Source organism: Bombina bombina, chromosome 10, assembly GCF_027579735.1.
Source record: "Bombina bombina isolate aBomBom1 chromosome 10, aBomBom1.pri, whole genome shotgun sequence".
Taxonomy (NCBI): domain Eukaryota; kingdom Metazoa; phylum Chordata; class Amphibia; order Anura; family Bombinatoridae; genus Bombina; species Bombina bombina.
Genome location: NC_069508.1, coordinates 144,704,896 through 144,728,290, shown reverse-complemented (window position 1 = coordinate 144,728,290; position 23,395 = coordinate 144,704,896). Strand labels below are relative to the sequence as shown.

The 23,395-nt window shown below is 41.1% G+C and overlaps 1 protein-coding gene across 1 annotated transcript in view; it reads left to right on the top strand.

Annotated features, from left to right (window-relative positions):
• ANKRD13C (ankyrin repeat domain 13C) overlaps positions 1-23,395 on the top strand; it is a 373,770-nt gene that overhangs the window by 129,103 nt on the left and 221,272 nt on the right. The window contains exon 5 of the mRNA XM_053693358.1: positions 15,477-15,522. Coding sequence (XP_053549333.1) covers positions 15,477-15,522 — 46 coding nt within the window. The remainder of the gene's footprint in view (positions 1-15,476; positions 15,523-23,395) is intronic.

Below are 23,395 nucleotides of genomic sequence, written 5' to 3'. Positions count from 1 at the left end.
ATCTGGACGATATTCTGATCCAGGCGTCGTCTTATCAGCTAACAGTCTCATACCGACATTGTTCTGTTCTTCCTAAGGACTCTCGGGTGGAAAGTGAATCTGGAAAAGAGTTCGCTAGTTCCACAGACAAGGGTTCCTTTCTTGGGAACTCTAATAGACTCTCTATCCATGAAGATCTTTTTGACGGACGTCAGAAAGTTAGATTCTGAATACAAGCCGAACCCTTCAGTCCAATCCTCGGCCGTCAGTGGCTCTGTGCATGGAGGCAATTGGATTGATGGTAGCGGCAATGGACATCATTCAGTTTGCTCATTTTCATCTCAGACCTCTGCAACTGAGCATGCTCAGACAGTGGAATGGAGATAATACAAATTTGTCTCCTCAAATAGATCTAGATCAGGAGACAAGAGACTCTCTTCTATGGTGGTTGTCGCTGGATCATCTGTCCCAGGGGACATGCTTCCGCAGACCCTCATGGGTGATAGTGACAACGGACGCCAGTCTGATAGGATGGGGAGCAGTCTGGAACTCCCTGAGGGCTCAGGGTGTATGGACTCGATCGGAGTCTCTACTTCCCATCAATATCCTAGAGTTGAGAGCAATATTCAATGCGCTTCAGGCTTGGCCTCAGTTGGCTTCGGCCAAATTCATCAGATTCCAGTCGGACAACATCACGACTGTAGCTTACATCAATCATCAGGGAGGAACAAGGAGTTCCTTAGCGATGACAGACGTAGCCAAGATAATTCAGTGGGCGGAGGCTCACTCTTGTTATCTGTCGGCAATCCACATCCCAGGTGTGGAAAACTGGGAAGCGGATTTTCTGAGCAGACAGACTTTTCATCCGGGGGAATGGGAACTTCATCCGGAGGTATTTGCCAACCTGATTCTCAGATGGGGCAGGCCGGAGTAGGACCTTATGGCGTCTCGTCAGAATGCCAAGCTTCCGAGATACAGGTCCAGGGATCCCCAGGCCAAGCTGATAGATGCCTTTGCAGTGCCTTGGCCGTTCAGCCTAGCTTATGTGTTCACTCCATTTGCTCTCTTTCCCCGGGTGACTACTCGAGTCAAACAGGAGGACTTGGTATGCCGATCTGGTGGACATGTCATCTCAGCCACTATGGAAGTTTCCATTGAGGAAAGACCTTTTCATTCAGGGACCCTTCCATCATCCGAATCTAGTTTCTCTGCAGCTAACTGCTTGGAGATTGAACGCTTGATTTTATCTAAGCAAGGGTTCTCTGATTCGGTCATTGATTCCTTGATTCAGGCACGTAAGCCTGTTACTAGAAAGATTTACCATAAGATATCGCGTAAATATCTTTATTGGTGCGAATCCAAGGGCTTCTCATGGAGTAGGGTAGGATTCCAGGATTTTGTCTCTTCTCCAAGATGGATTGGCTAAAGGGTTGTCAGCAAGTTCCTTAAAGGGACAGATTTCTGCTTTTGTTACAAATGTCTGGCTGATGTTCCAGATGTTCAATCTTTTTGTCAGGCTCTGACTAGAATCAGACCTGTGTTTAGACCAATTGCTCCTCCTTGGAGTTTGAATTTAGTTCTTAATGTTCTTCAAGGGGTTCCATTTGAACCTATGCATTCCATAGATATTAAGTTATTGTCTTGGAAAGTTTTCATTTTTGGTTGCTATTTCTTCTGCTCGCAGAGTATCCGGGCTTTCAGCATTACAATGTAATTCTCCTTATCTTAATTTCCATTCGGATAAGGTGGTGTTACGAACCAAACCTGGTTTTCTCCTCAGTATTTTTCCAAAAAATATTAATCAGGAAATTGTTGTTCCTTCCTTGTGTCCTAATCCTTCTTCTAAGAAGGAGCGTCTGTTGCATAATTGGACATGGTCCATGCTTTGAAGTTCTACTTACAGGCGACTAAGGATTTTCGCCAATCATCTTCATTGTTTGTTGTTTTTTTTCTGGGAAACGTAGGGGTCAGAAAGCTACGGCTACCTCTTTCTTTTTGGCTGAAGAGTATCATCTGTTTTGCATATGAAACTGCTGAGCAGCAGCCTCCTGGACGAATTACGGCTCATTCCTCTTGGGCTGTGGCTTCCTCATGGGCATTCAAAAATGATGCTTCTGTTGAGCAGATTTGCAAAGCTGGAACTTGATCTTCTCTTCATACTTTTTTCAGATTTTTCAAACTTGATACTTTTGCCTGTTTTTGGGAGAAAAGGTCTTCTGCAGTGGTGCCTTCCGTTTAGGTTCCGTCTTGTCCCTCCCTTTTCATCCGTGTACTATAGTTTTGGTATTGTATCCCACAAGTAAGGATGAAATCCGTGGACTCATCGTATCTTGTAAAAGAAAATGAAATTTATTCTTACCTGATAAATTTGTTTATTTTACGATATGATGAGTCCACGGCCCACCCTGTTTTTGTACGACAGGTCTTTAATTTTGTTAAACTTCAGTCACCTCTGTACCTTGGCTTTTCCTTTCTCTTCCTATCTTCGGTCGAATGACTGGGTTGGGAGGGAAGGGAGGAGCTATATATACAGCTCTGCTGTGGTGCTCTTTGCCTCCTCCTGCTGACCAGGAGGCGATATCCCACAAGTAAGGATGAAATCTGTGGACTCTTCGTATCGTAAAAGAAACAAATTTATCAGGTAAGAATAAATTTCCTTTTTTCTTCTGATGGAAAGAGTCCACAGCTCCCCACCCGTAATTTTATGTGGGGCATCCTTATATTCTTCTGGCACCTTTCACCCTGATACTTCTTCTACTGTTCCTTGTTCCTCGGCAGAATGACTGGGGGATGAGGGGAGTGGGAGGAGTATTTAAGCTTTTGGCTGGGTTGTCGTCCTGGTGGCCAGGTTCTTATTTCCCAAAAGTAATGAATGCAGCTGTGGACTCTTTCCATCAGAAGAAAAGGAAATTATCATGTAAGCATAATTTATGTTTTTGCCTTCCGTTATAGGCTGGCAAGTCGTCTTGTTCTTTTAAAGGCACATTTTGGCGATGTTAGAGGATCCCAGTCCTAGGGGACCGAGGGATCCGAGGCCTTAGATGCTGGATGGCAATTTGGATGCGACATTTGGGGATGAAGCCAATCTCCTTACCGTCTCCGTTTCTTTCATGTAATTAGCAAGAGTCCATGAGCTAGTGACGTATGGGATATACATTCCTACCAGGAGGGGCAAAGTTTCCCAAACCTTAAAATGCCTATAAATACACCCCTCACCACACCCACAATTCAGTTTTACAAACTTTGCCACCCGTGGAGGTGGTGAAGTTTGTTTGTGCTAGATTCTTCGTTGATATGCGCTCTGCAGCAGGCTGGAGCCCGGTTTTCCTCTCGGCGTGCAGTGAATGTCAGAGGGATGTGAAGAGAGTATTGCCTATTTGAATTCAATGATCTCCTTCTACGGGGTCTATTTCATAGGTTCTCTGTTATCGGTCGTAGAGATTCATCTCTTACCTCCCTTTTCAGATTGACGATATACTCTTATATATACCATTACCTCTACTGATTCTCGTTTCAGTACTGGCTTGGCTTTCTACTATATGTAGATGAGTGTCCTGGGGTAAGTAAGTCTTATTTTCTGTGACACTCTAAGCTATGGTTGGGCACTTTTATATAAAGTTCTAAATATATGTGTTTAAACATTTATTTGCCTTGATTCAGGATGTTTAATATTCCTTATTTCAGACAGTCAGTTTCATTATTTGGGATAATGCATTTGAATATTAAATTTTTCTTACCTTTTAAAATTTAACTTTTTTTCCTGTGGGCTGTTAGGCTCGCGTGGGCTGAAAATGCTTCATTTTATTGCGTCATTCTTGGCGCGGACTTTTTTGGCGCAAAAAATTTTAGTCATTTCCGACGTCATACTTGTAACCGGAAGTTGTTTGTATGTGCGTCTTTTTTTTTTTTTTTGACGTTTTTTTGCACCAAAGATGTCGGCGTTACCGGATGTGGCGTCATTTTTGGCGCCAAATAGTGTGGGCGTCTTTTTTTGGCGCTAAAAAATATGGGCATCATTATTGTCTCCACATTATTTAAGTCTCATTGTTTATTTGCTTCTGGTTGCTAGAAGCTTGTTCATTGGCATTTTTTCCCATTCCTGAAACTGTCAGTTAAGGAATTTGATAGATTTTGCTTTATATGTTGTTTTTTCTATTACATATTGCAAGATGTCTCAGATTGACCCTGGATCAAAAGCTACTTCTGGAAAAACGCTTGACTGAGTTCAGTCCTACCAAAGCTAAGTTCATTTATTTTAAATGTTATGAATGTTTATCTTTAGCTATGGTTTGTAATAAGTTATTATGATAAACTTTTACATGCAGAATCCATTAGTATTTATGCTATATATATTGCCATTCTTTTTACATCTTATGTACAAGAAATATTTAGAACAGTGATTTTTAACCTTTTTTTTGCCGTGGCACACTTTTTTACATTAAAAAATCCTGTGGCACACGACCATCCCAAAATTTAAAAAAAATCACACATTGTAGCCTAATACAGCATATATATATACACATACACACAAACACACACATACTGTATGTATTGTGCTGTTATGCCATGCCTCCTACAAACTACCCCTGCACTGGGAGTAAAAAACAAGCAAAGTTTAAAAAATATGTCACACTGTTGTCAGTCTGCCGTGGCACACCTGAGGATCTCTCACGGCACACTAGTGTGCCACGGCACACTGGTTGAAAAACACTGATTTAGAAGATTTATAAGAAATATTTTTCTGATTCTATTTTAAAGGCTTTGTCTGACATCGTGCCTTCTAATAACATTTTTTAGGTCTTTTTCACTTCTTTTTTAATTTTTGAAGTTTCAAATGACCAACAACATACTGATTTATCCTTCTCTGATGATGATTTTTTTCTCATTCAGAATTTTCTTCATCAGATATTGACACTAACAAATCTACTTTTTTTATTATTTTTTTATTAAAGTACATTTGTTCTTTGTTGAAAAGGTGTTGATTATTTTGGATATTAAGGTAACTAGTTCTTTAAGACTAGCTGACACTATTTCTGCTTATTTTTCTTCTGTGTTTTCAGAGGTTTTCTTTCCAATTCCTCATACTAGGGAATGGAATAGGCTAAGAATTTTCTTTTATTCCTTCTTCAAAGGTTTTAAACTATATTCTTTGCCAGCAGTTAAATTCATTTTGGAGGGTTCTCCAATTTATTGGGGCTATCTCTACTCTTACTAATTATGCTATTGTTTCTATAGCAAAATAGTATTTATTTTCCTTTAGATGGTTGTATTTTATTTATGGAAAATTATTTAGTTTCAGGTACCCTTCTTGGTCCTGTGATTTATTTGGATGTTGCAATTGCTTCATTTTTGTTCTGTTTACTTTAAGATCAAGTATCAGATTATGATTTATTTTAGCATTGTTAAGGGACAACATTTACTAGACTAGGTGCTGTTGCATTTGTCTTGTTGTTTTGCATTTATTGATTATGCAAGTCCACTGTATTGACTGGTCCTTTAAACTGGACTATCATGCTAATAATTTCATTTGTGTCTTCATTTTATTGAATATTTTCGCAAATGAGGGTTAATCTATGTCTTTAGCTATTTTAGCTAGAAGAATTTTTGTGATTTTTAAAAATCCATATTTCTTTTGTTCTAAGATAATCAATTATTTGTTTTATAATTGGATTCAATTCTTAACTGTTACTCTGGGCTTTGATTGAGTTCTAAGACTAAAACTTTCAGCTTATACTAGTTTGGTTGTTCTTATTAAGGAACGAATTCCTGAATTCTTTCCCAAGTAACATGTTTTTAATTGGAAATTTTTCAGTTCGAAATCAGCTCCCTAAAATTGCGATGTACGTGCCGTATTCCAGCTTGGCTGGCAAGGGGCAGGTTAAGACTTCTTTGAAATTTATTTGGTTCTATTCGGTCCAAATTTCTTTGATTTTATTCCAGTAAGGCTAACACTTTTCTTTAAGTGTGTTTCGGTCCTATATATTTTGGGTACTGTTGAAGCATGGCTGGGCACCCATGGGGTTCAAGCGCTGCTCAGACCTGGAATCTTCTGGGGTATTTCTTCCAGTTCCATTTTTAGGAACTGGGTTTTGGAGTTTTATTCAAACTATTCTGCCTTTTTTTGGTCAGTGATAGCATTATTTGTTTTCATTAGATACAATAAATGCATATTTTCATTTTTCTGTTTTCATTCAGATTATTTTCTGAGGATGCGGAATCTCATATGATTCACTTTGCTCTTCAGGACATAGTTAGAGGATCTTTTTTTCAAAAGCTCTTGATTCCTTACACAAAGGTCACCTTTTTTAGGTCTCCAGATAGTTTGTGTCACTGTCTTTGTCTCTATCAGACAAGGGACAATTTTATTGTGTTCCGTTTGTCGGTACCTTTAGTCTCTATTATTTCCTTCAGTTGCTATATATGCATAGAAGTTTTAGGTCTTATGGCCACAGCAGTGGATTTAATTCCCTTTGCTCATTTTCAATAGAAAGAACCTTTCCAGTCTTTTATGCTGAATTATGGTGCAGGGTTTCTAGGATTTCGCATTTTAAATCTTCGAATCCTAATATTTATCTCTCTTGATTTGGTGGTTAGATCACCATCATTTAGTTCTACAGGTCTCTTCGTTTCTTTCTTTCAACCTGGACCATGATCTCTACAGATGTGAGTCTTTTTGGTTGGGAGGCTGTCTGAGGATCTCTGTCAGCACAAGGGGTTTGGAAATCTCAGGAGGCGAGATTACCATTTGATATTTTAGTACTCCGTGTTTTCTCAGAGTTTTTCAGTTAGTTTCTTTTTGAGGAAGAGACGTTTAATGTTTTTCAGACAATATCACTACTATGGTGTATGTCAATCATCAGAGTAGGACTATCAGTCCTTAGGCTGTGACAGAAGTGTCTCGGATATTAGCTTGGGCTAAATTCAGCTCCTATCTAAATTCTGTGTTTTTTTCCCCAGGTATAGATATTTGGGAAGCGGATTATCTCTGTTAATCAAGCTTTTCTTCCGGGAGAATGGTCTCTCTTACCCAGATATGTTTTTCATCTCATCTGAATAAAGAACTTCCCAGGGGCCTATTAAGGTCCGGGAATCTTCAGGCGGAAGTAGTGTATGCATTGACATTTCTTTGGAATTATCTTTTTGCCTATTTCTTTCCGCCTCTAGTTCTTCTTCCAAAATTCTTATGGAGTATTTGTTTGTTATGCTGGTAGCTCCAGCATGGCCTCTCAGGTTTTGGTATACGAATCTCATTCGGATGGCCAGTTGCCAACGTTGGACACCTCCATTTAAACCAGACCTTTTCTTTCTCAAGGCCATTTTTTCCATCAGGATCTCAAATAATTACATTTGAAGGGATGGAGATTGAACGCTTGGTTTTTAGTCATAGAGGTTTTTCTGACTCATTGATTAACACTATGTTTCAGGCTCATAAATCTGTCTCTAGAAAGATTTATATTGAGTCTGGAAGACCTACTTTTCTTGGCATTCTTTTAAAATTCATAGAATTTTATTATTTTTTTCAGGTTGGTTTGGATAAGGTTTTGTCTTCAATTCTTTGTTAGGACAAATCTCTACTCTTTCTGTTCTTTTTTCACAGAAAGATTGCTAATCATCCTGATATTCATTGTGTTGTACAGGCTTTGGTCCATATCAAGCCTGTCATTAATTCAATCTCTCCTCTTTGGAGTCTCAATTTGGTGCTGAGGGTTTTACAGGCTCCTCCGTTTGAAACTATGCATTTTCTGAACGTTAAATTACTTTCTTGGAAAAGTATTGTTCCTTTTGGTTATTTCTTCTACTAGAAGAGTTTTTGAGTTATCTCCTCTTTTTTGTGAATATCCTTTTCTGATTTTTCATCAGGATAAGGCAGTGTTACTTCCTGATATTCATCATTTTTTTCAGGTTTTGATTCGTATCAAACCTGTCATTAAGCCAATTTCTCCTCCTTGGAGTCTTAATTGGGTTCTGAAGGTTTTTCAGGCTCTTCTATTTTGAGCATATGCTTGCTCTGGATATTCATTACTTTCATGGAAAGTATTGTTCTTTTTGGACATCTCTTCAGCTAGAACAATTTTTGAATTATCTGTTCTTTCTTGTGAATCTCCTTGTTCTGATTTTTCATCAGGATAAGGTGTTTTTTTGCTGTCCTCATTTCAATTTTCACCTAAGTTGTGAATTCTAACAACATTAGTGGAGGAATTATTGTCTTTTCCTTGTGTCCTAATCCTTAGAATTCTTTGGTAAGATTCTTACATTCTTTAGGATATGGTAAGAGTTTTGAAATATTATGTTGAAGCTACTCAGATTTCAGACAGACTTCTAGTCTATTTGTTATCTTTTCTGGTTTTAGGAAGGTCAGAAGGCTTCTGCCATTTCCTTGGCATCTTGGTTAAGCTTTTGATTCATCATGCTTTTTTGGAGTCGGATTATTCCCCGTCTCAGAGGATTACGGCTCATTCTACTAGGTCAGTTTCTACTTCCTAGGCTTTTTAAGAATGAAGCTTCTGTTGATCAAATTTGCAAAGCAATGTCTTGGTCTTCTTTGCATATTTTTACTAAATTCTACCATTTTGATGTTTTCTCTTATTTAGAAGCAGTTTTTGGTAGAATAGTACTTCAGGCAGCTGTTTCAGTTTGATTCTTCTGCTTATAATTTCAGTTTTTTTCATTATTAAAATTGAAACTTTTGATTTGGGTAGTGGATTAATTTTTCAGCGGAATTGGCTCTTTATTTTATCCCTCCCTCTCTAGTGATTCTTGCGTTGAAGTTCCACATCTTGGGTATTTATATCCCATATGTCACTAGCTCATGGACTCTTGCTAATTACATGAAAGAAAACATAATTTATGTAAGAACTTACCTGATAAATTAATTTCTTTCATATTAGCAAGAGTCCATGAGGCCCACCCTTTTTTGTGGTGGTTATGAATTTTTTGTATAAAGCACAATTATTCCAATTCCTTATTTTTTTTGATGCTTTCGCTCTTTTCTTATCACCCCACTTCTTGGCTATTCGTTAAACTGAATTGTGGGTGTGGTGAGGGGTGTATTTATAGGCATTTTAAGGTTTGGGAAACTTTGCCCCTCCTGGTAGGAATGTATATCCCATACGTCACTAGCTCATGGACTCTTGCTAAAATGAAAGAAATTAATTTATCAGGTAAGTTCTTACATAAATTATGTTTTTTCTTTTTTCTGTGTTTCGGTTCCAGTTCTGAGCTTAGGTGAATGGGGCCTCTGATCGGCTGGTTCCGTTGGCGTTCTCATTCACCTTGGGCGGTCATCCGAGGGGTGCTGCCTTTCTGTTATTTTTGATCCAGATGGATGTGTTTATTTTGTTTTTCTTAAGCTCATGTAAGTTATATTTCCGTTTTTGAAAACGTTCTTCTCTAGAACCAATACTTGCGATTTTGTGGTCACGTGGGCACTTCCACGGGTGTTGCACACTTTTTGAATAATAGAATTATGTTTTCTTGTTTGTTTATCGATCTTTTGGGTCGAATTTTCTTGGACCTTTGACAGTACTGAAGCGTCCTTATACCAGGCAGTTACTGGTTGGGCACTTTTCTGCTGTTACCTGGGTTCATGTCACCCTCTTGGTGCTGATTTAATCCTGTCGGATTCAGAACGTCACTTGGCCTATGGATATGGACTCTGAGCTCAGATCCTAATTCGAAGAGGCCTAGTATGTAGATACGCCTCTGAATGGAGGGTTGTGTGCGCCTCTTAATGGAGGGTTGTGTGTGGGTTTCTTTTATGGCTACTCGCCTGGGATTCGGATCTGTCTTTTAGACGTCGTCATGGTTCTTTCAGGTCCCTGGGGACTCAGAACCGTAGTTTCCATTCCTTTGGAGTTGGGAGATGTGAGTGACCTATGTGGTCTAGATTTCCGAGTGGTGAACGATTTGCGTCTTCACATGAGGTTCTTCCGGATGCTGACTCCTTTGCCTAATAAACATTTTCTTGCGGTGGCGAAGTCCCCTTCCTTCCCGACTTGGGTGGGTCATCTGGTCTGGAAACGCGGGCATGTCCTCCTTCCTTTGCTCTGAGTTGCGTTTTTTCTAAGAGGTGAAGTGCAGTGCATTCTGTGGGGAGCCATAAGGCTTCCAGCTTTTACCCTTTCAAATGGGTTTTTGGGAGATAGATCTTGCGGGATCTCTGTCTGTTGTCTCTTCCATATAATGCCCTTGGTCTGAACATGGTCTTCGGCGTTTGGGGGTTCTTGTCGCCCCCGTTGCAAAGCTAGCCTTGGGGCTTAACAGTCAAAAGCTGATGTCGGTTTCTGACGGCCGCCTTTCTGGGGTCAGGTAGTTGACCATTTATCCTCTATTCTCGGTTAGGGGCTTCGTGGAGGGTGCTTACGTCTATCTCTCTCGGATGGCAAGCAAGGTCCGGGGTTCACATTCACCTTCGGGTGTTGTTACCTTGCCAGCGTGTGTGACACGTGGTTATGCTTGTCTGAGATTTTTCCTTGCAATCCAGGAGCACTGGGTGCCGAATTCTTAAACTGTTCAGGGTTTTTCAGATTGCGCTCCCAATCATAGGAGGCAGCTTAGGGTTCCTCAGGAAGTTAGATATTTTGATCAATTCAGTTTTTTGAGGACTCTGGCCTAGGACCATGCCTCTCCCTGGATTGGGTGTGGACGTTTCGGTCTCACCTAAGGTGTTTGTGGTCCTGCGTGCCTCTCTGTGGGGGGCGGGGATATGTTTCTCAGGGGAGATGTCTATCTGCCTGTGGCTTAGGCTCTAGGTCTCTCTGACAGGTCCCTACTGGTCTTTTGGCGCATTTGATGTTCCTTGTAGACTCCAGTTGTTGCCTTTCAACTGGGTTGACGATATGGAAGAGGAATTTCACCTCTATATGGTAGGGTGGTTTCTGTTGCTATAGTCTTTTCCTAGAGTGGGGGATGGGTTCTCCTGGTTCGGGGTTACCTTTTGTATCTGTGGCGACCTTTGGGTCCTTGTTTTTCTTGCCTTGAAAGGGTTTTTTCCCTTCTTGCGTTTTCAGAATCCTGGAAAGGGAGATGTAGAGTAGTAGCTGGTTCCACCTCCTGTTGCAGTAGGCTGGGGTTTGAACCCTGATGGGCTACTGTTATATTTTGGATTCTGATATTTAGATGCTGGGGGTCTGAGAACCCTTGTTACCTTGAGAAGCGTTCCTCTTTAAGGAAGACAGCAGTGTAGGGGGTCTCGTACCGGAGCACAAGTTTGTCCTGACTCATGGTAGCATGCTGTTTTATATTGGCGGTCAGAGTTCTACTTGGTGGTTTTGGCTCCTCGTATATACATCCTTTTCTTCCAGAGGTCTGGGACTATGTCTTTGGTGTTTGACTAGCCTTTGGGCTGGGACCATTACCCTGGAGGGAAGGTCAGGGATCTGTTAATCTATGCAGTGTTGACAGTTTTCTTCTGGAGTCTGTCCTCCCCTTCGGTGGGAGGACTTTTGCTGTCGTCCTCTTTTCTACTGGTGCTGGAAGGGGATGCTCCTTGGAGCCCGGTATTCGAAGGGCTTTTGTTGAGTTTTTGGAAGGTTTGCAGTTTAAAACCAGCTACAGCTATTTGCACCTTGAATGTGTGCTAGCAGGCTTTAAAACGCCTTTCGGTGGTTTGGGTTCCACGATGGCCGAGTCAGCTTCCTACCTGGAAGCTGGTCACTGAGAGTTCCTGTTCAGACGAATGGTGTTCTCTGGAGAGCTCTTTGTTAACTGCTGGGATAGTTATTCTATCTAGGTTTCATTCTGATACGAGGCAACAGGGAACTCCATGTTTTTTTTCTAGAGTACCTTATAGTATGGTACTGTGTCAGGGATAGGAGGGTGTCCCTCGAGTCCTTTTGGGATGTGTTTCCCTGAGTATGGTTTGTTGAGCCGTATGGAATGATCCTTTTGGATTTCTTCTGGGAATCTGTTCTCCCTTTTGGGGGCAGGTTGCGGTCCTTGTCTTTCGGCCGGGTACTCTTCATGGGAGTCGAAATCTGCGTGGCTGACTCCTCGGAGGCTGTTTGTGCTCGACGGACTCTGGGACTGGGTGGTCTCTAGCTCGGCTTTGCTGGTGGTTTAACTAATGTGCAGTTACCTGGGCTTCGGGTTTTTACCCGTGCCGTTTATATTTTTATAGGGTGTCGGGTAATTTCAGGCTGCGGTGCCTTTCGAAGGGGCTGCATTTTTGTACCCACCCGTTGTTTGCATTCAGTGTCCTCTAGCTTGGGTATTTTCCCAAATGTAATGAATGCAGCTTTGGGTTCTTCCTGTTTAAGAAGAAAAACATAAATTATGGTTACCTGATCATTTTCTTTTCTTCTGACGGGAAGAGTCCACAGCTCCCGCCCGTGTTTTGTCTATGAGGCGGCAGTAATTTTTTTTGTTCTTCTGGCACCTTTTTTCACCCTGATATTTCTCCTACTGTTCCTTGTTCCCTTGGCAGAATGTCTGGGGGATGAGGGAAGTGGGGAAGGTAATTAAGCCTTTGGCTGGGGTGTCTCTGCCTCCTCCTGGTGGCCAGGTTCTGTAATTACCAAATGCTGCTGTGGACTCTTCCCATCAGAAGAAAAGAAAATTATCGGGTAAGGATAATTTGTTTTCCAGTGTTCTGAGACATTGGTTAATGCATAATGTATACGGTATCTCTTATGTTTCTCTCACTCGTAGCTCCGGCCGCAAGCCACAGTGGAGGAACCATTATTGCATTATTCCCATATACGAAGAAGCTGATATGTTAAATACAGTGCCTGTGTCATGGTCTTTATAAAATGTGTGTCAGTGGAAACTGTAAACAATTCTATATCACTTTAACAGAAAAATGTACTTTTCAAACAGTTGGTTTGTGATATCAATAACCATTATGTCTCCATAATGTGGTATTTCACAGTTTCTTTGACTTAAAGCTTTATTAACCCCAGGGCTTAGTTTTCAAAATGGCAACGTCTTTATTTGAACATGGCGACCTCTTTTCATACAATTATTAGGATATTTCATGAGGATGAGGGATCACAGGGTAGACTCTTTCGATGCCCATACAGGGAGTCCCACTAGATACGGATTTACATGCAGTTTATAGGAAGCCTCAGTCCGGTAGATGTCTACCTCGTAAGTATTGATCAGAGTGGTTATTGTGGATCCTGATGATGCCCGCTTCTCCTTTGTGTCCTCCCGGAGGCCCCCCCACATAAGTGCCCTTCCATCTGTGAAGGCTTACTTGGTGGATCAGAAGGTTCGTGGATCATTAGTATTGTGCTTGATGGATTTGTCTTGATTGCTGCGTGAAGGCTGCCTGACACCTACAGTGGCTGTGTCATACGATGGTCCATGCGGTGATAAACTTGACACTGAACCCAAATTTTTTCTTTCGTGATTCAGATAGAGCATGCCATTTTAAGCAATTTTCTAATTTTCTCTTATCAATTTTCTTCGTTCTCTTGCTATCTTTATTTGAAAAAGAAGGCATCTAAGCTTTTTTTCTTGGTTCAGACTCTGGACAGCACTTTTTTATTGGTGGATGAATTTATCCACCAATCGGCAAGGACAACCCAGGTTGTTCACCAAAAATGGGCCGGCATCTAAACATACATTCTTGCATTTCAAATAAAGATACCAAGAGAATAAAGAAAATTTGATAATAGGAGTAAATTAGAAAGTTGCTTAAAGGGACAGTCTAGACCAAAAAAAAACTTTCATGATTCAGATAGAGCATGTAATTTTAAACAATTTTCCAATTTACTTTTATCACCAATTTTGCTTTGTTCTCTTGGTATTCTTAGTTGAAAGCTTAACCTTGGAGGTTCATATGCTAATTTCTTAGACCTTGAAGGCCACCTCTTTTCAGAATGCATTTTAACAGTTTTTCACCACTAGAGGGTGTTAGTTCATGTATTTCATATAGATAACACTGTGCTCCTGCACGTGAAGTTATCTGCAAGCTGATTGGCTAAACTGCAAGTCTGTCAAAAGAACTGAAATAAAGGGGCAGTCTGCAGAGGCTTAGATACAAGGTAATCACAGAGGTTAAAAGTATATTAATATAACTGTTGGTTATGCAAAACTGGGGAATGGGTAATAAAGGGATTATCTATCTTTTAAAACAATAAAAATTCTGGTGTAGACTGTCCCTTTAAAATCTCATGCTCTATCTGAATCACAAAAGAAAAAATTTGGGTTCAGTGTCCCTTTAAGTGCTGAGGCTCCCCCTGCTGGTAGCTGATGTTGAGAAGTGATATTTCCGTTGTTCAGTCAGTATTTGTGGCTTTTGGTTTTGCGGTATAACAGTGATGCATTAGACAATCTAATGGGGCTTTGTCGACAAGTTGTTGGCAAAGTACCTCTAATTTGTGCCAGCGGTTAGTTTAATATTCTTGAAGGTTTGCTGTCCCTGCGGCGGCCATTTTGGCTATATGATAATAGCCTGCTATGCAGATTTCCCTTTCGTGGTCTTTGTCTCTTTCCCTTTTCTTGTGGTCTTATCATAAGAGCAGGATTTTGAGGTTCTATCAAATAAGCTGATGTAATTGGTTTTAACTGAACACCTTGGGTTACCGAGGGGGGTGGAGTCGCCTATAGTGAGCCGCCGCTCTAGGCCCTTGGTGTCTGTTTCTGGGCGCTGGTGTCAATAATACAGCTTTTGTCTGCGTTTTATAGCCCTCCTGGTAGAAGGCGCACTTTTAGTAAGCAGAAAGGATGAATTTGTTGTAAGGTTTCTCCTATAATCGGCGGTTTATTAGAGGTTCAGCTGGAGCTCTGAAAAGTGCGACCGCTCAGTATCGATGTGCAGACACGACCCCCCCTCCAATTTACTTTTTATAATCAATTTTGCATTATTCTCTTGGTATTCTTAGTTGAATGCTAAACCTAGGCAGGCTCATATGCTAATTTCTTAGCCCTTGAAGGCTGCCTCTTATTTGAATGCATGTTGACAGTTTTTCACAACTAGACAGCACTAGTACATGTGTGCTATATAGATAATGTGCTCACACCCATGGAGTTACCTAGGAGTCAGCACTGATTGGCTAAAATGCACGTCTGTGAAAAGAACTGAAATAAGGGGGCAGTCTGCAGAGGCTTAGATACAGGGTAATCACAGAGGTAAAAAGTGTATTAATATAACTGTGTTGGTTATGCAAAACTGGGCAATGGGTAATAAAGGGATTATCTATATTACAAACATTCTGGTGTGGACTGTCCCTTTAAACTATTATTAACAGCCATATACCTAATGTTTAAACTAAATGCAAAGTCTTGTAAGGACTGAAATATATTGGAAAGGGAGCTGAAAGTGGCCAAAGTGTTTAAACAAGGGGAATGGTTGAATAATGAAACCACAAAAATCACGTGAATAAGAACTTGCAAAACTGTTTCCTGATGTTTTATGTATATATAAAATATTAAAATATGCGTTAAGTATTGGGGAAGATATATTTCCAGTATCAGATTTAATAGTTTTCACATGGGTATGATGTGCTATTTAAATAGCATCCTCTTAATTTCTTTTTCATTTTTTTTTCCAGCTAGGAGATTTTTACTTGGAGCTTCACTGGGATTTTCAAAGCTGGGGTAAGTGTTTCATATTAATCTTCATCTTGCGCACTATACATTTATTATATAAAATCTAGTACCTTTTTATTCAATCAATATCCATAAGTATTTGGGGAAGGCAAAATCATAACCTATATCCAATTAAAATATATATGTGTGTGTGTGTGTGTGTATGTATATATGTATATATATATATATATATTTCTTTCATGTAATTAGCAAGAGTCCATGAGCTAGTGACGTATGGGATATACATTCCTACCAGGAGGGGCAAAGTTTCCCAAACCTTAAAATGCCTATAAATACACCCCTCACCACACCCACAATTCAGTTTTACAAACTTTGCCTCCTATGGAGGTGGTGAAGTAAGTTTGTGCTAGATTCTACGTTGATATGCGCTCCGCAGCAGGTTGGAGCCCGGTTTTCCTCTCAGCGTGCAGTGAATGTCAGAGGGATGTGAGGAGAGTATTGCCTATTTGAATGCAATGATTTCCTTCTACGGGGTCTATTTCATAGGTTCTCTGTTATCGGTCGTAGAGATTCATCTCTTACCTCCCTTTTCAGATCGACGATATACTCTTATATCTCTTATACTCTTATACTCTTATATATATATACCATTACCTCTGCTGATTTTTGTTTCAGTACTGGTTTGACTTTCTACAACATGTAGATGAGTGTCCTGGGGTAAGTAAGTAAGCTTATTTTCTGTGACACTCTAAGCTATGGTTAGGCACTTTTTTATAAAGTTCTAAATATATGTATTCAAACATTTATTTGCCTTGACTCAGGATGTTCAACATTCCTTATTTTCAGACAGTCAGTTTCATACTTGGGATAATGCATTTGTTTCAATCATTTTTTCTTACCTTAAAAAATTTGACTTTTTTCCCTGTGGGCTGTTAGGCTCGCGGGGGCTGAAAATTTCTCCAACATAGGTGTGTCCGGTCCACGGCGTCATCCTTACTTGTGGGATATTCTCTTCCCCAACAGGAAATGGCAAAGAGCCCAGCAAAGCTGGTCACATGATCCCTCCTAGGCTCCGCCTTCCCCAGTCATTCTCTTTGCCGTTGCACAGGCAACATCTCCACGGAGATGGTTAAGAGTTTTTTGGTGTTTATATGTAGTTTTATTCTTCAATCAAGAGTTTGTTATTTTAAAATAGTGCTGGTATGTACTATTTACTCTGAAACAGAAAATAGATGAAGATTTCTGTTTGTAAGAGGAAGATGATTTTAGCAACCGTTACTAAAATCGATGGCTGTTTCCACACAGGACTGTTGAGATGAAGTAACTTCAGTTGGGGGAAACAGTGTGCAGACTTTGCTGCTTGAAGTATGACACATTTCTAACAAGACTTGGTAATGCTGGAAGCTGTCATTTTCCCTATGGGATCCGGTAAGCCATTTTCTTAATAAGAATAAAGGGCTTCACAAGGGCTTTAAAGACTGGTAGACATTTTTCTGGGCTAAAACGATTACTTTGTAAGCATTTTTAATAGATTATAGCTTTGAGGAGTTATTTTAATCTTGGGAATTAGGTTAAAAAAACGGCAGGCACTGTATTGGACACCTTTTTCACTGGGGGCCTTTTCCAATCATAGGCAGAGCCTCATTTTCGCGCCACTAATGCGCAGTTGTTTTTGGGAAGCAAGGCATGCAGATGCATGTGTGAGGAGCTCAGATACACAGAAAAAGCTTACTGAAGGCGTCATTTGGTATCGTATTCCCCTCTGGGCTTGGTTGGGTCTCAGCAAAGCAGTTACCAGGGACTGTATAGGGGTTAAATGTAAAAACGGCTCCGGTTCCGTTATTTTAAGAGTTAAAGCTTTCAAATTTGGTGTGCAATACTTTTAAGGCTTTAAGACACTGTGGTGAAATTTTGGTGAATTTTGAACAATTCCTTCATACTTTTTCGTATATTCAGTAATAAAGTGTGCTCAGCTTAAAATTTAAAGTGACAGTAACGGTTTTATTTTAAAACGTTTTTTGTGCTTTGTTATCAAGTTTATGCCTGTTTAACATGTCTGAACTATCAGATAGACTATGTTCTGTATGTGAGGAAGCCAAGGTTCCTTCTCATTTAAATAGATGTGATGTATGTGACAAACAATTTAGAGAAAATGATGCCACTGATAATGATGTTGCCCAAGATGATTCCTCAAGTGAGGGGAGTAAGCATGGTACTGCATCATCCCCTCCTGTGTCTACGCCAGTCTTGCCCACACAAGAGGCCCCTAGTACATCTAGTGCGCCTATACTTCTTACTATGCAACAATTAACGGCTGTAATGGATAATTCTATTAAAAACATTTTAGCCAAAATGCCCGCTTATCAGCGAAAGCGTGACTGCTCTGTTTTAGATACTGAAGAGCATGAGGACGCTGATGATAATGGCTCTGACATGCCCTTACACCAGTCTGAAGGGGCCAGGGAGGTTTTGTCTGAGGGAGAAATTTCAGATTCAGGAAAAATTTCTCAACAAGCTGAACCTGATGTTATTACATTCAAATTTAAATTGGAACATCTCCGCGCTCTGCTTAAGGAGGTGTTATCTATTCTGGATGATTGTGACAATTTGGTCATTCCAGAGAAATTATGTAAGATGGACAAGTTCCTAGAGGTCCCGGTGCCCCCCGAAGCTTTTCCTATACCCAAGCGGGTGGCGGACATTGTAAATAAAGAATGGGAAAGGCCCGGCATACCTTTTGTCCCTCCCCCTATATTTAAGAAATTATTTCCTATGGTCGACCCCAGAAAGGACTTATGGCAGACAGTCCCCAAGGTCGAGGGGGCGGTTTCTACTCTAAACAAACGCACTACTATCCCTATAGAAGATAGTTGTGCTTTTAAAGATCCTATGGATAAAAAATTAGAGGGTTTGCTTAAAAAGATGTTTGTTCAGCAAGGTTACCTTCTACAACCATTTTAATGCATTGTTCCTGTCACTACAGCAGCGTGTTTCTGGTTCGAGGAACTAGAAAAGTCGCTCAATAAAGACTCTTCTTATGAGGAGGTTATGGACAGAGTTCAAGCTCTTAAATTGGCTAACTCTTTTACTTTAGACGCCACTTTGCAATTAGCTAGATTGGCGGCGAAAAATTCAGGTTTTGCTATTGTGGCGCGCAGAGCGCTTTGGCTAAAGTCTTGGTCAGCGGATGCGTCCTCCAAGAACAAATTGCTTAACATACCTTTCAAGGGGAAAACGCTGTTTGGCCCTGACTTGAAAGAGATTATTTCAGATATCACTGGGGGAAAGGGCCACGCCCTTCCTCAGGATAGGTCTTTTAAGGCTAAAAATAAACCAAATTTTCGTCCCCTTCGCAGAAACGGACCAGCCTCAAATTCTACATCCTCTAAGCAAGAGGGTAATACTTCTCAAACCAAGCCAGCCTGGAGGCCTATGCAAGGCTGGAACAAAGGTAAGCAGGCCAAGAAACCTGCTACCAAGACAGCATGAGATGTTGGCCCCCGATCCGGGACCGGATCTGGTGGGGGGCAGACTTTCTCTCTTCGCTCAGGCTTGGGCAAGAGATGTTCTGGATCCTTGGGCGCTAGAAATAGTCTCCCAAGGTTATCTTCTGGAATTCAAGGAGCTACCCCCAAGGGGAAGGTTCCACAGGTCTCAATTGTCTTCAGACCACATAAAAAGACAGGCATTCTTACATTGTGTAGAAGACCTGTTAAAAATGGGAGTGATTCATCCTGTTCCACTAGGAGAACAAGGGATGGGATTCTACTCCAATCTGTTCATAGTTCCCAAAAAAGAGGGAACATTCAGACCAATCTTAGATCTCAAGATCCTAAACAAATTTCTCAGGGTTCCATCGTTCAAAATGGAAACCATTCGAACAATTCTTCCTACCATCCAGGAAGGTCAATTCATGACCACGGTGGATTTAAAGTATGCGTATCTACATATTCCTATCCACAAGGAACATCATCGGTTCCTAAGGTTCGCCTTTCTGGACAAACATTACCAGTTCGTGGCACTTCCATTCGGATTAGCCACTGCTCCAAGAATTTTCACAAAGGTACTAGGGTCCCTTCTAGCGGTGCTAAGACCAAGGGGCATTGCAGTAGTACCTTACTTGGACGACATACTGATTCAAACGTCGTCTCTGCTACAACCAAAGGCTCATACGGACATTGTCCTAGCCTTTCTCAGATCTCACGGGTGGAAAGTGAACGTAGAAAAAAGTTCTCTATCCCCGTCAACAAGAGTTCCCTTCTTGGGAACAATAATAGACTCCTTAGAAATGAAGATTTTTCTGACAGAAGCCAGAAAATCTAAACTTCTAAGCTCGTGTCAAGTACTTCATTCTGTTCTTCTTCCTTCCATAGCGCAGTGCATGGAAGTAATAGGTTTGATGGTTGCGGCAATGGACATAGTTCCTTTTGCACGAATTCATCTAAGACCATTACAACTGTGCATGCTCAGTCAGTGGAATGGGGATTATACAGACTTGTCTCCGACGATACAAGTAGATCAGAGGACCAGAGATTCACTCCGTTGGTGGCTGACCCTGGACAACCTGTCACAAGGGATGAGCTTCCGCAGACCAGAGTGGGTCATTGTCACGACCGACGCCAGTCTGGTGGGCTGGGGCGCGGTCTGGGAGCCCCTGAAAGCTCAGGGTCTTTGGTCTCGGGAAGAATCTCTTCTCCCGATAAACATTCTGGAACTGAGAGCGATATTCAATGCTCTCAAGGCTTGGCCTCAGCTAGCAAAGGCCAAATTCATAAGGTTTCAATCAGACAACATGACGACTGTTGCATATATCAACCATCAGGGGGGGAACAAGGAGTTCCCTTGCGATGGAAGAAGTGACCAAAATAATTCAATGGGCGGAGAATCACTCCTGCCACTTGTCTGCAATCCACATCCCAGGAGTGGAAAATTGGGAAGCGGATTTTCTGAGTCGTCAGACTTTTCATCCGGGGGAGTGGGAACTCCATCCGGAAATCTTTGCCCAAATAACTCTATTATGGGGCATTCCAGACATGGATCTGATGGCGTCTCGTCAGAACTTCAAGGTTCCTTGCTACGGGTCCAGATCCAGGGATCCCAAGGCGACTCTAGTGGATGCACTAGTAGCGCCTTGGACCTTCAACCTAGCTTATGCGTTCCCACCGTTTCCTCTCATTCCCAGGCTAGTAGCCAGGATCAAACAGGAGAGGGTATCGGTGATCTTGATAGCTCCTGCGTGGCCACGCAGGACTTTGTATGCAGACCTGGTGAATATGTCATCGGCTCCACCATGGAGGCTACCTTTGAGACAGGACCTTCTTGTTCAAGGTCCGTTCGAACATCCGAATCTGGCCTCACTCCAACTGACTGCTTGGAGATTGAACGCTTGATTTTATCAAAGCGTGGGTTCTCAGATTCTGTCATTGATACTCTTATTCAGGCTAGAAAGCCTGTAACTAGAAAAATCTACCATAAGATATGGAAAAAATATATCTGTTGGTGCGAATCTAAGGGATTCCCATGGAACAAGATCAAAATTCCTAAGATTCTATCCTTTCTACAAGAGGGTTTGGAGAAAGGATTATCTGCAAGTTCTTTGAAGGGACAGATTTCTGCTTTATCTGTTTTACTTCACAAAAAGCTGGCGGCTGTGCCAGATGTTCAAGCTTTTGTTCAGGCTCTGGTTAGAATCAAGCCTGTTTACAAACCTTTGACTCCTCCTTGGAGTCTCAATTTAGTTCTTTCAGTTCTTCAGGGGGTTCCGTTTGAACCCTTACATTCCGTAGATATCAAGTTATTATCTTGGAAAGTTTTGTTTTTGGTTGCAATTTCTTCTGCAAGAAGAGTTTCAGAGTTATCTGCTCTGCAGTGTTCTCCTCCTTATCTGGTGTTCCATGCAGATAAGGTGGTTTTGCGTACTAAACCTGGTTTTCTGGGGGCGGAGCCAGCAACGCATGGGAGAGGTCGCAAATTTATGGAGCTCCTGCCTAATCTCATCTAAAACCTCCTAACACCAGATCTTGACCCATATATAACTGTTCATATAGTTGTTCTATACACCCCACCTCTATCTGCTATCTTGAGGACCGTATATTTTGCTATTTACACGCCAGCTGGGTCCTAAGTTTGTGTAGCCCGCTCAGGAGCACAAGTGGCAGCCATATTACTACCCTCGTGGACATATAATTCCTATGGCGGATCTCAGTCAGTTACTCACAGTGATCGGAAAACTTCTAGATCACCACCATCGCCAGCTCGCTGCTTCCCTGGGCGGAGCGGTAGAAAGGGAAGAGAGTGGTGAGACTTTGGCAGAGGTGTCTCCGGATCCCGAGGATGTGAAAACCGTTTGCGGGGATGTTTTTGGGCCCCAGCATCTCCCGCACACGATGGGACCTGTGTTATCTGGGTCTGTGAGATACAGCAAACACACAGAGAGCTATACTGAACTCATAATACCAAGTGGGACCCTGCCGGACCAAATAAATGATGATCTTACCCGCCTAAATGCTCCGGTAGTCAAGGGAAGGCAAAGGTCTCGAGGGCTCCTGAACCGCTCTGACGATTATAGCACTAACCGCCATATTGCCATTCACAGTGTCTCTCTAGCGGTCTTGAAGTCAAAGGATATGCAGCCATTATTATATCCTGTGGGGAGGCAGCGCTTCTTACCTTATTCTCCTTGGCTTTCAATATTTGAGGTAAACGGGAAGCATCTATACCTGTGCCCCAGGAGAATCGGAATAGGCTGATATAACTTTTCAGCATGATCCTCTTTCCTGGCGTTGAACTCCGGAGATCTCACCTGGTGTAAAGATTTGTTTTTTTTTCTTTTATTTTGTCTCCCTGACTATTAAGGTTTATACTCACCTCACATAATGCAAATAATATTTACGATGGAATATCAGAGTGGGCCACTATATAGTTTCTTGTTATGGTCCCCCCTCCTGGCATAGAACTACAAGGATTTAGTGAGGGCCTGGTCTACTGAATGACAGCCGTTGAACATTTTTTTGCCATATGATATGACTCTTTATCAATTCAGTTGCTTTGGTCATAGGCACAAGGTTTGCAATTGGTAGCGCTAGATAAAATGTTAATATTATGAACCATGAAGATCAGTGGACTTGAAGTGATATCATAGTATTCATCTTATTGCTGTTTTATGGAAACCATATAATATTCTATGTAATATCTCATATTTGTATGCATGTGAAGTTCCAGGAATTACATATGTAGCTATACTCTATGGTAACCAAGTTTCAGGCAATATTATACTGTTATCGCTTAAGACTGCTCAATATGTATATTCTTGTTTATACATTTAATGGAGTCAGCATACAACACGATCCATTCAACTGTTTATAACATGTTCCCCATTACGTTTTGTATTTATGTTCTAGGATTGTTGGTTGGTTCTGGGTGCTTTTTTATATGATAATTTGCTCCCATGTGCACTATATTGTGGAACTTGGGTTTAGAATTATATCCACTTGCAGAAGATGTTGCTGCTGCGCTTTACTACTAGAGGGAAATATTGGTTTAATTATACTTTATATATAGCATATTTTTTATGCACGATTGATTTAGGCTATAACCGTTTACAAGCATGCATATCTCATCTATACTACACATCCCCTGGGAATAGTAAATTTAACAATGTGTTGCAAACAGACCACTAACTTTCTTTTTTACTAGGGGGTCCAACAATAGTTTCCTAGAATACTGAGTGCCGTTCTCTGGTTAAACCTTATAGATACTTTAAAATAGTCTTGAACGAATTGCTTTACAGAAGCTAATTTAGTGGGCTTAGGCATTTTATATTTTAAAGACCTCCTCAGCTTATTATATTTATCTTACCACCTCCCCCCCACACACATAATGAACCTCCTCATTTAGGAGGGCTACTCATGCGGCTTATCTT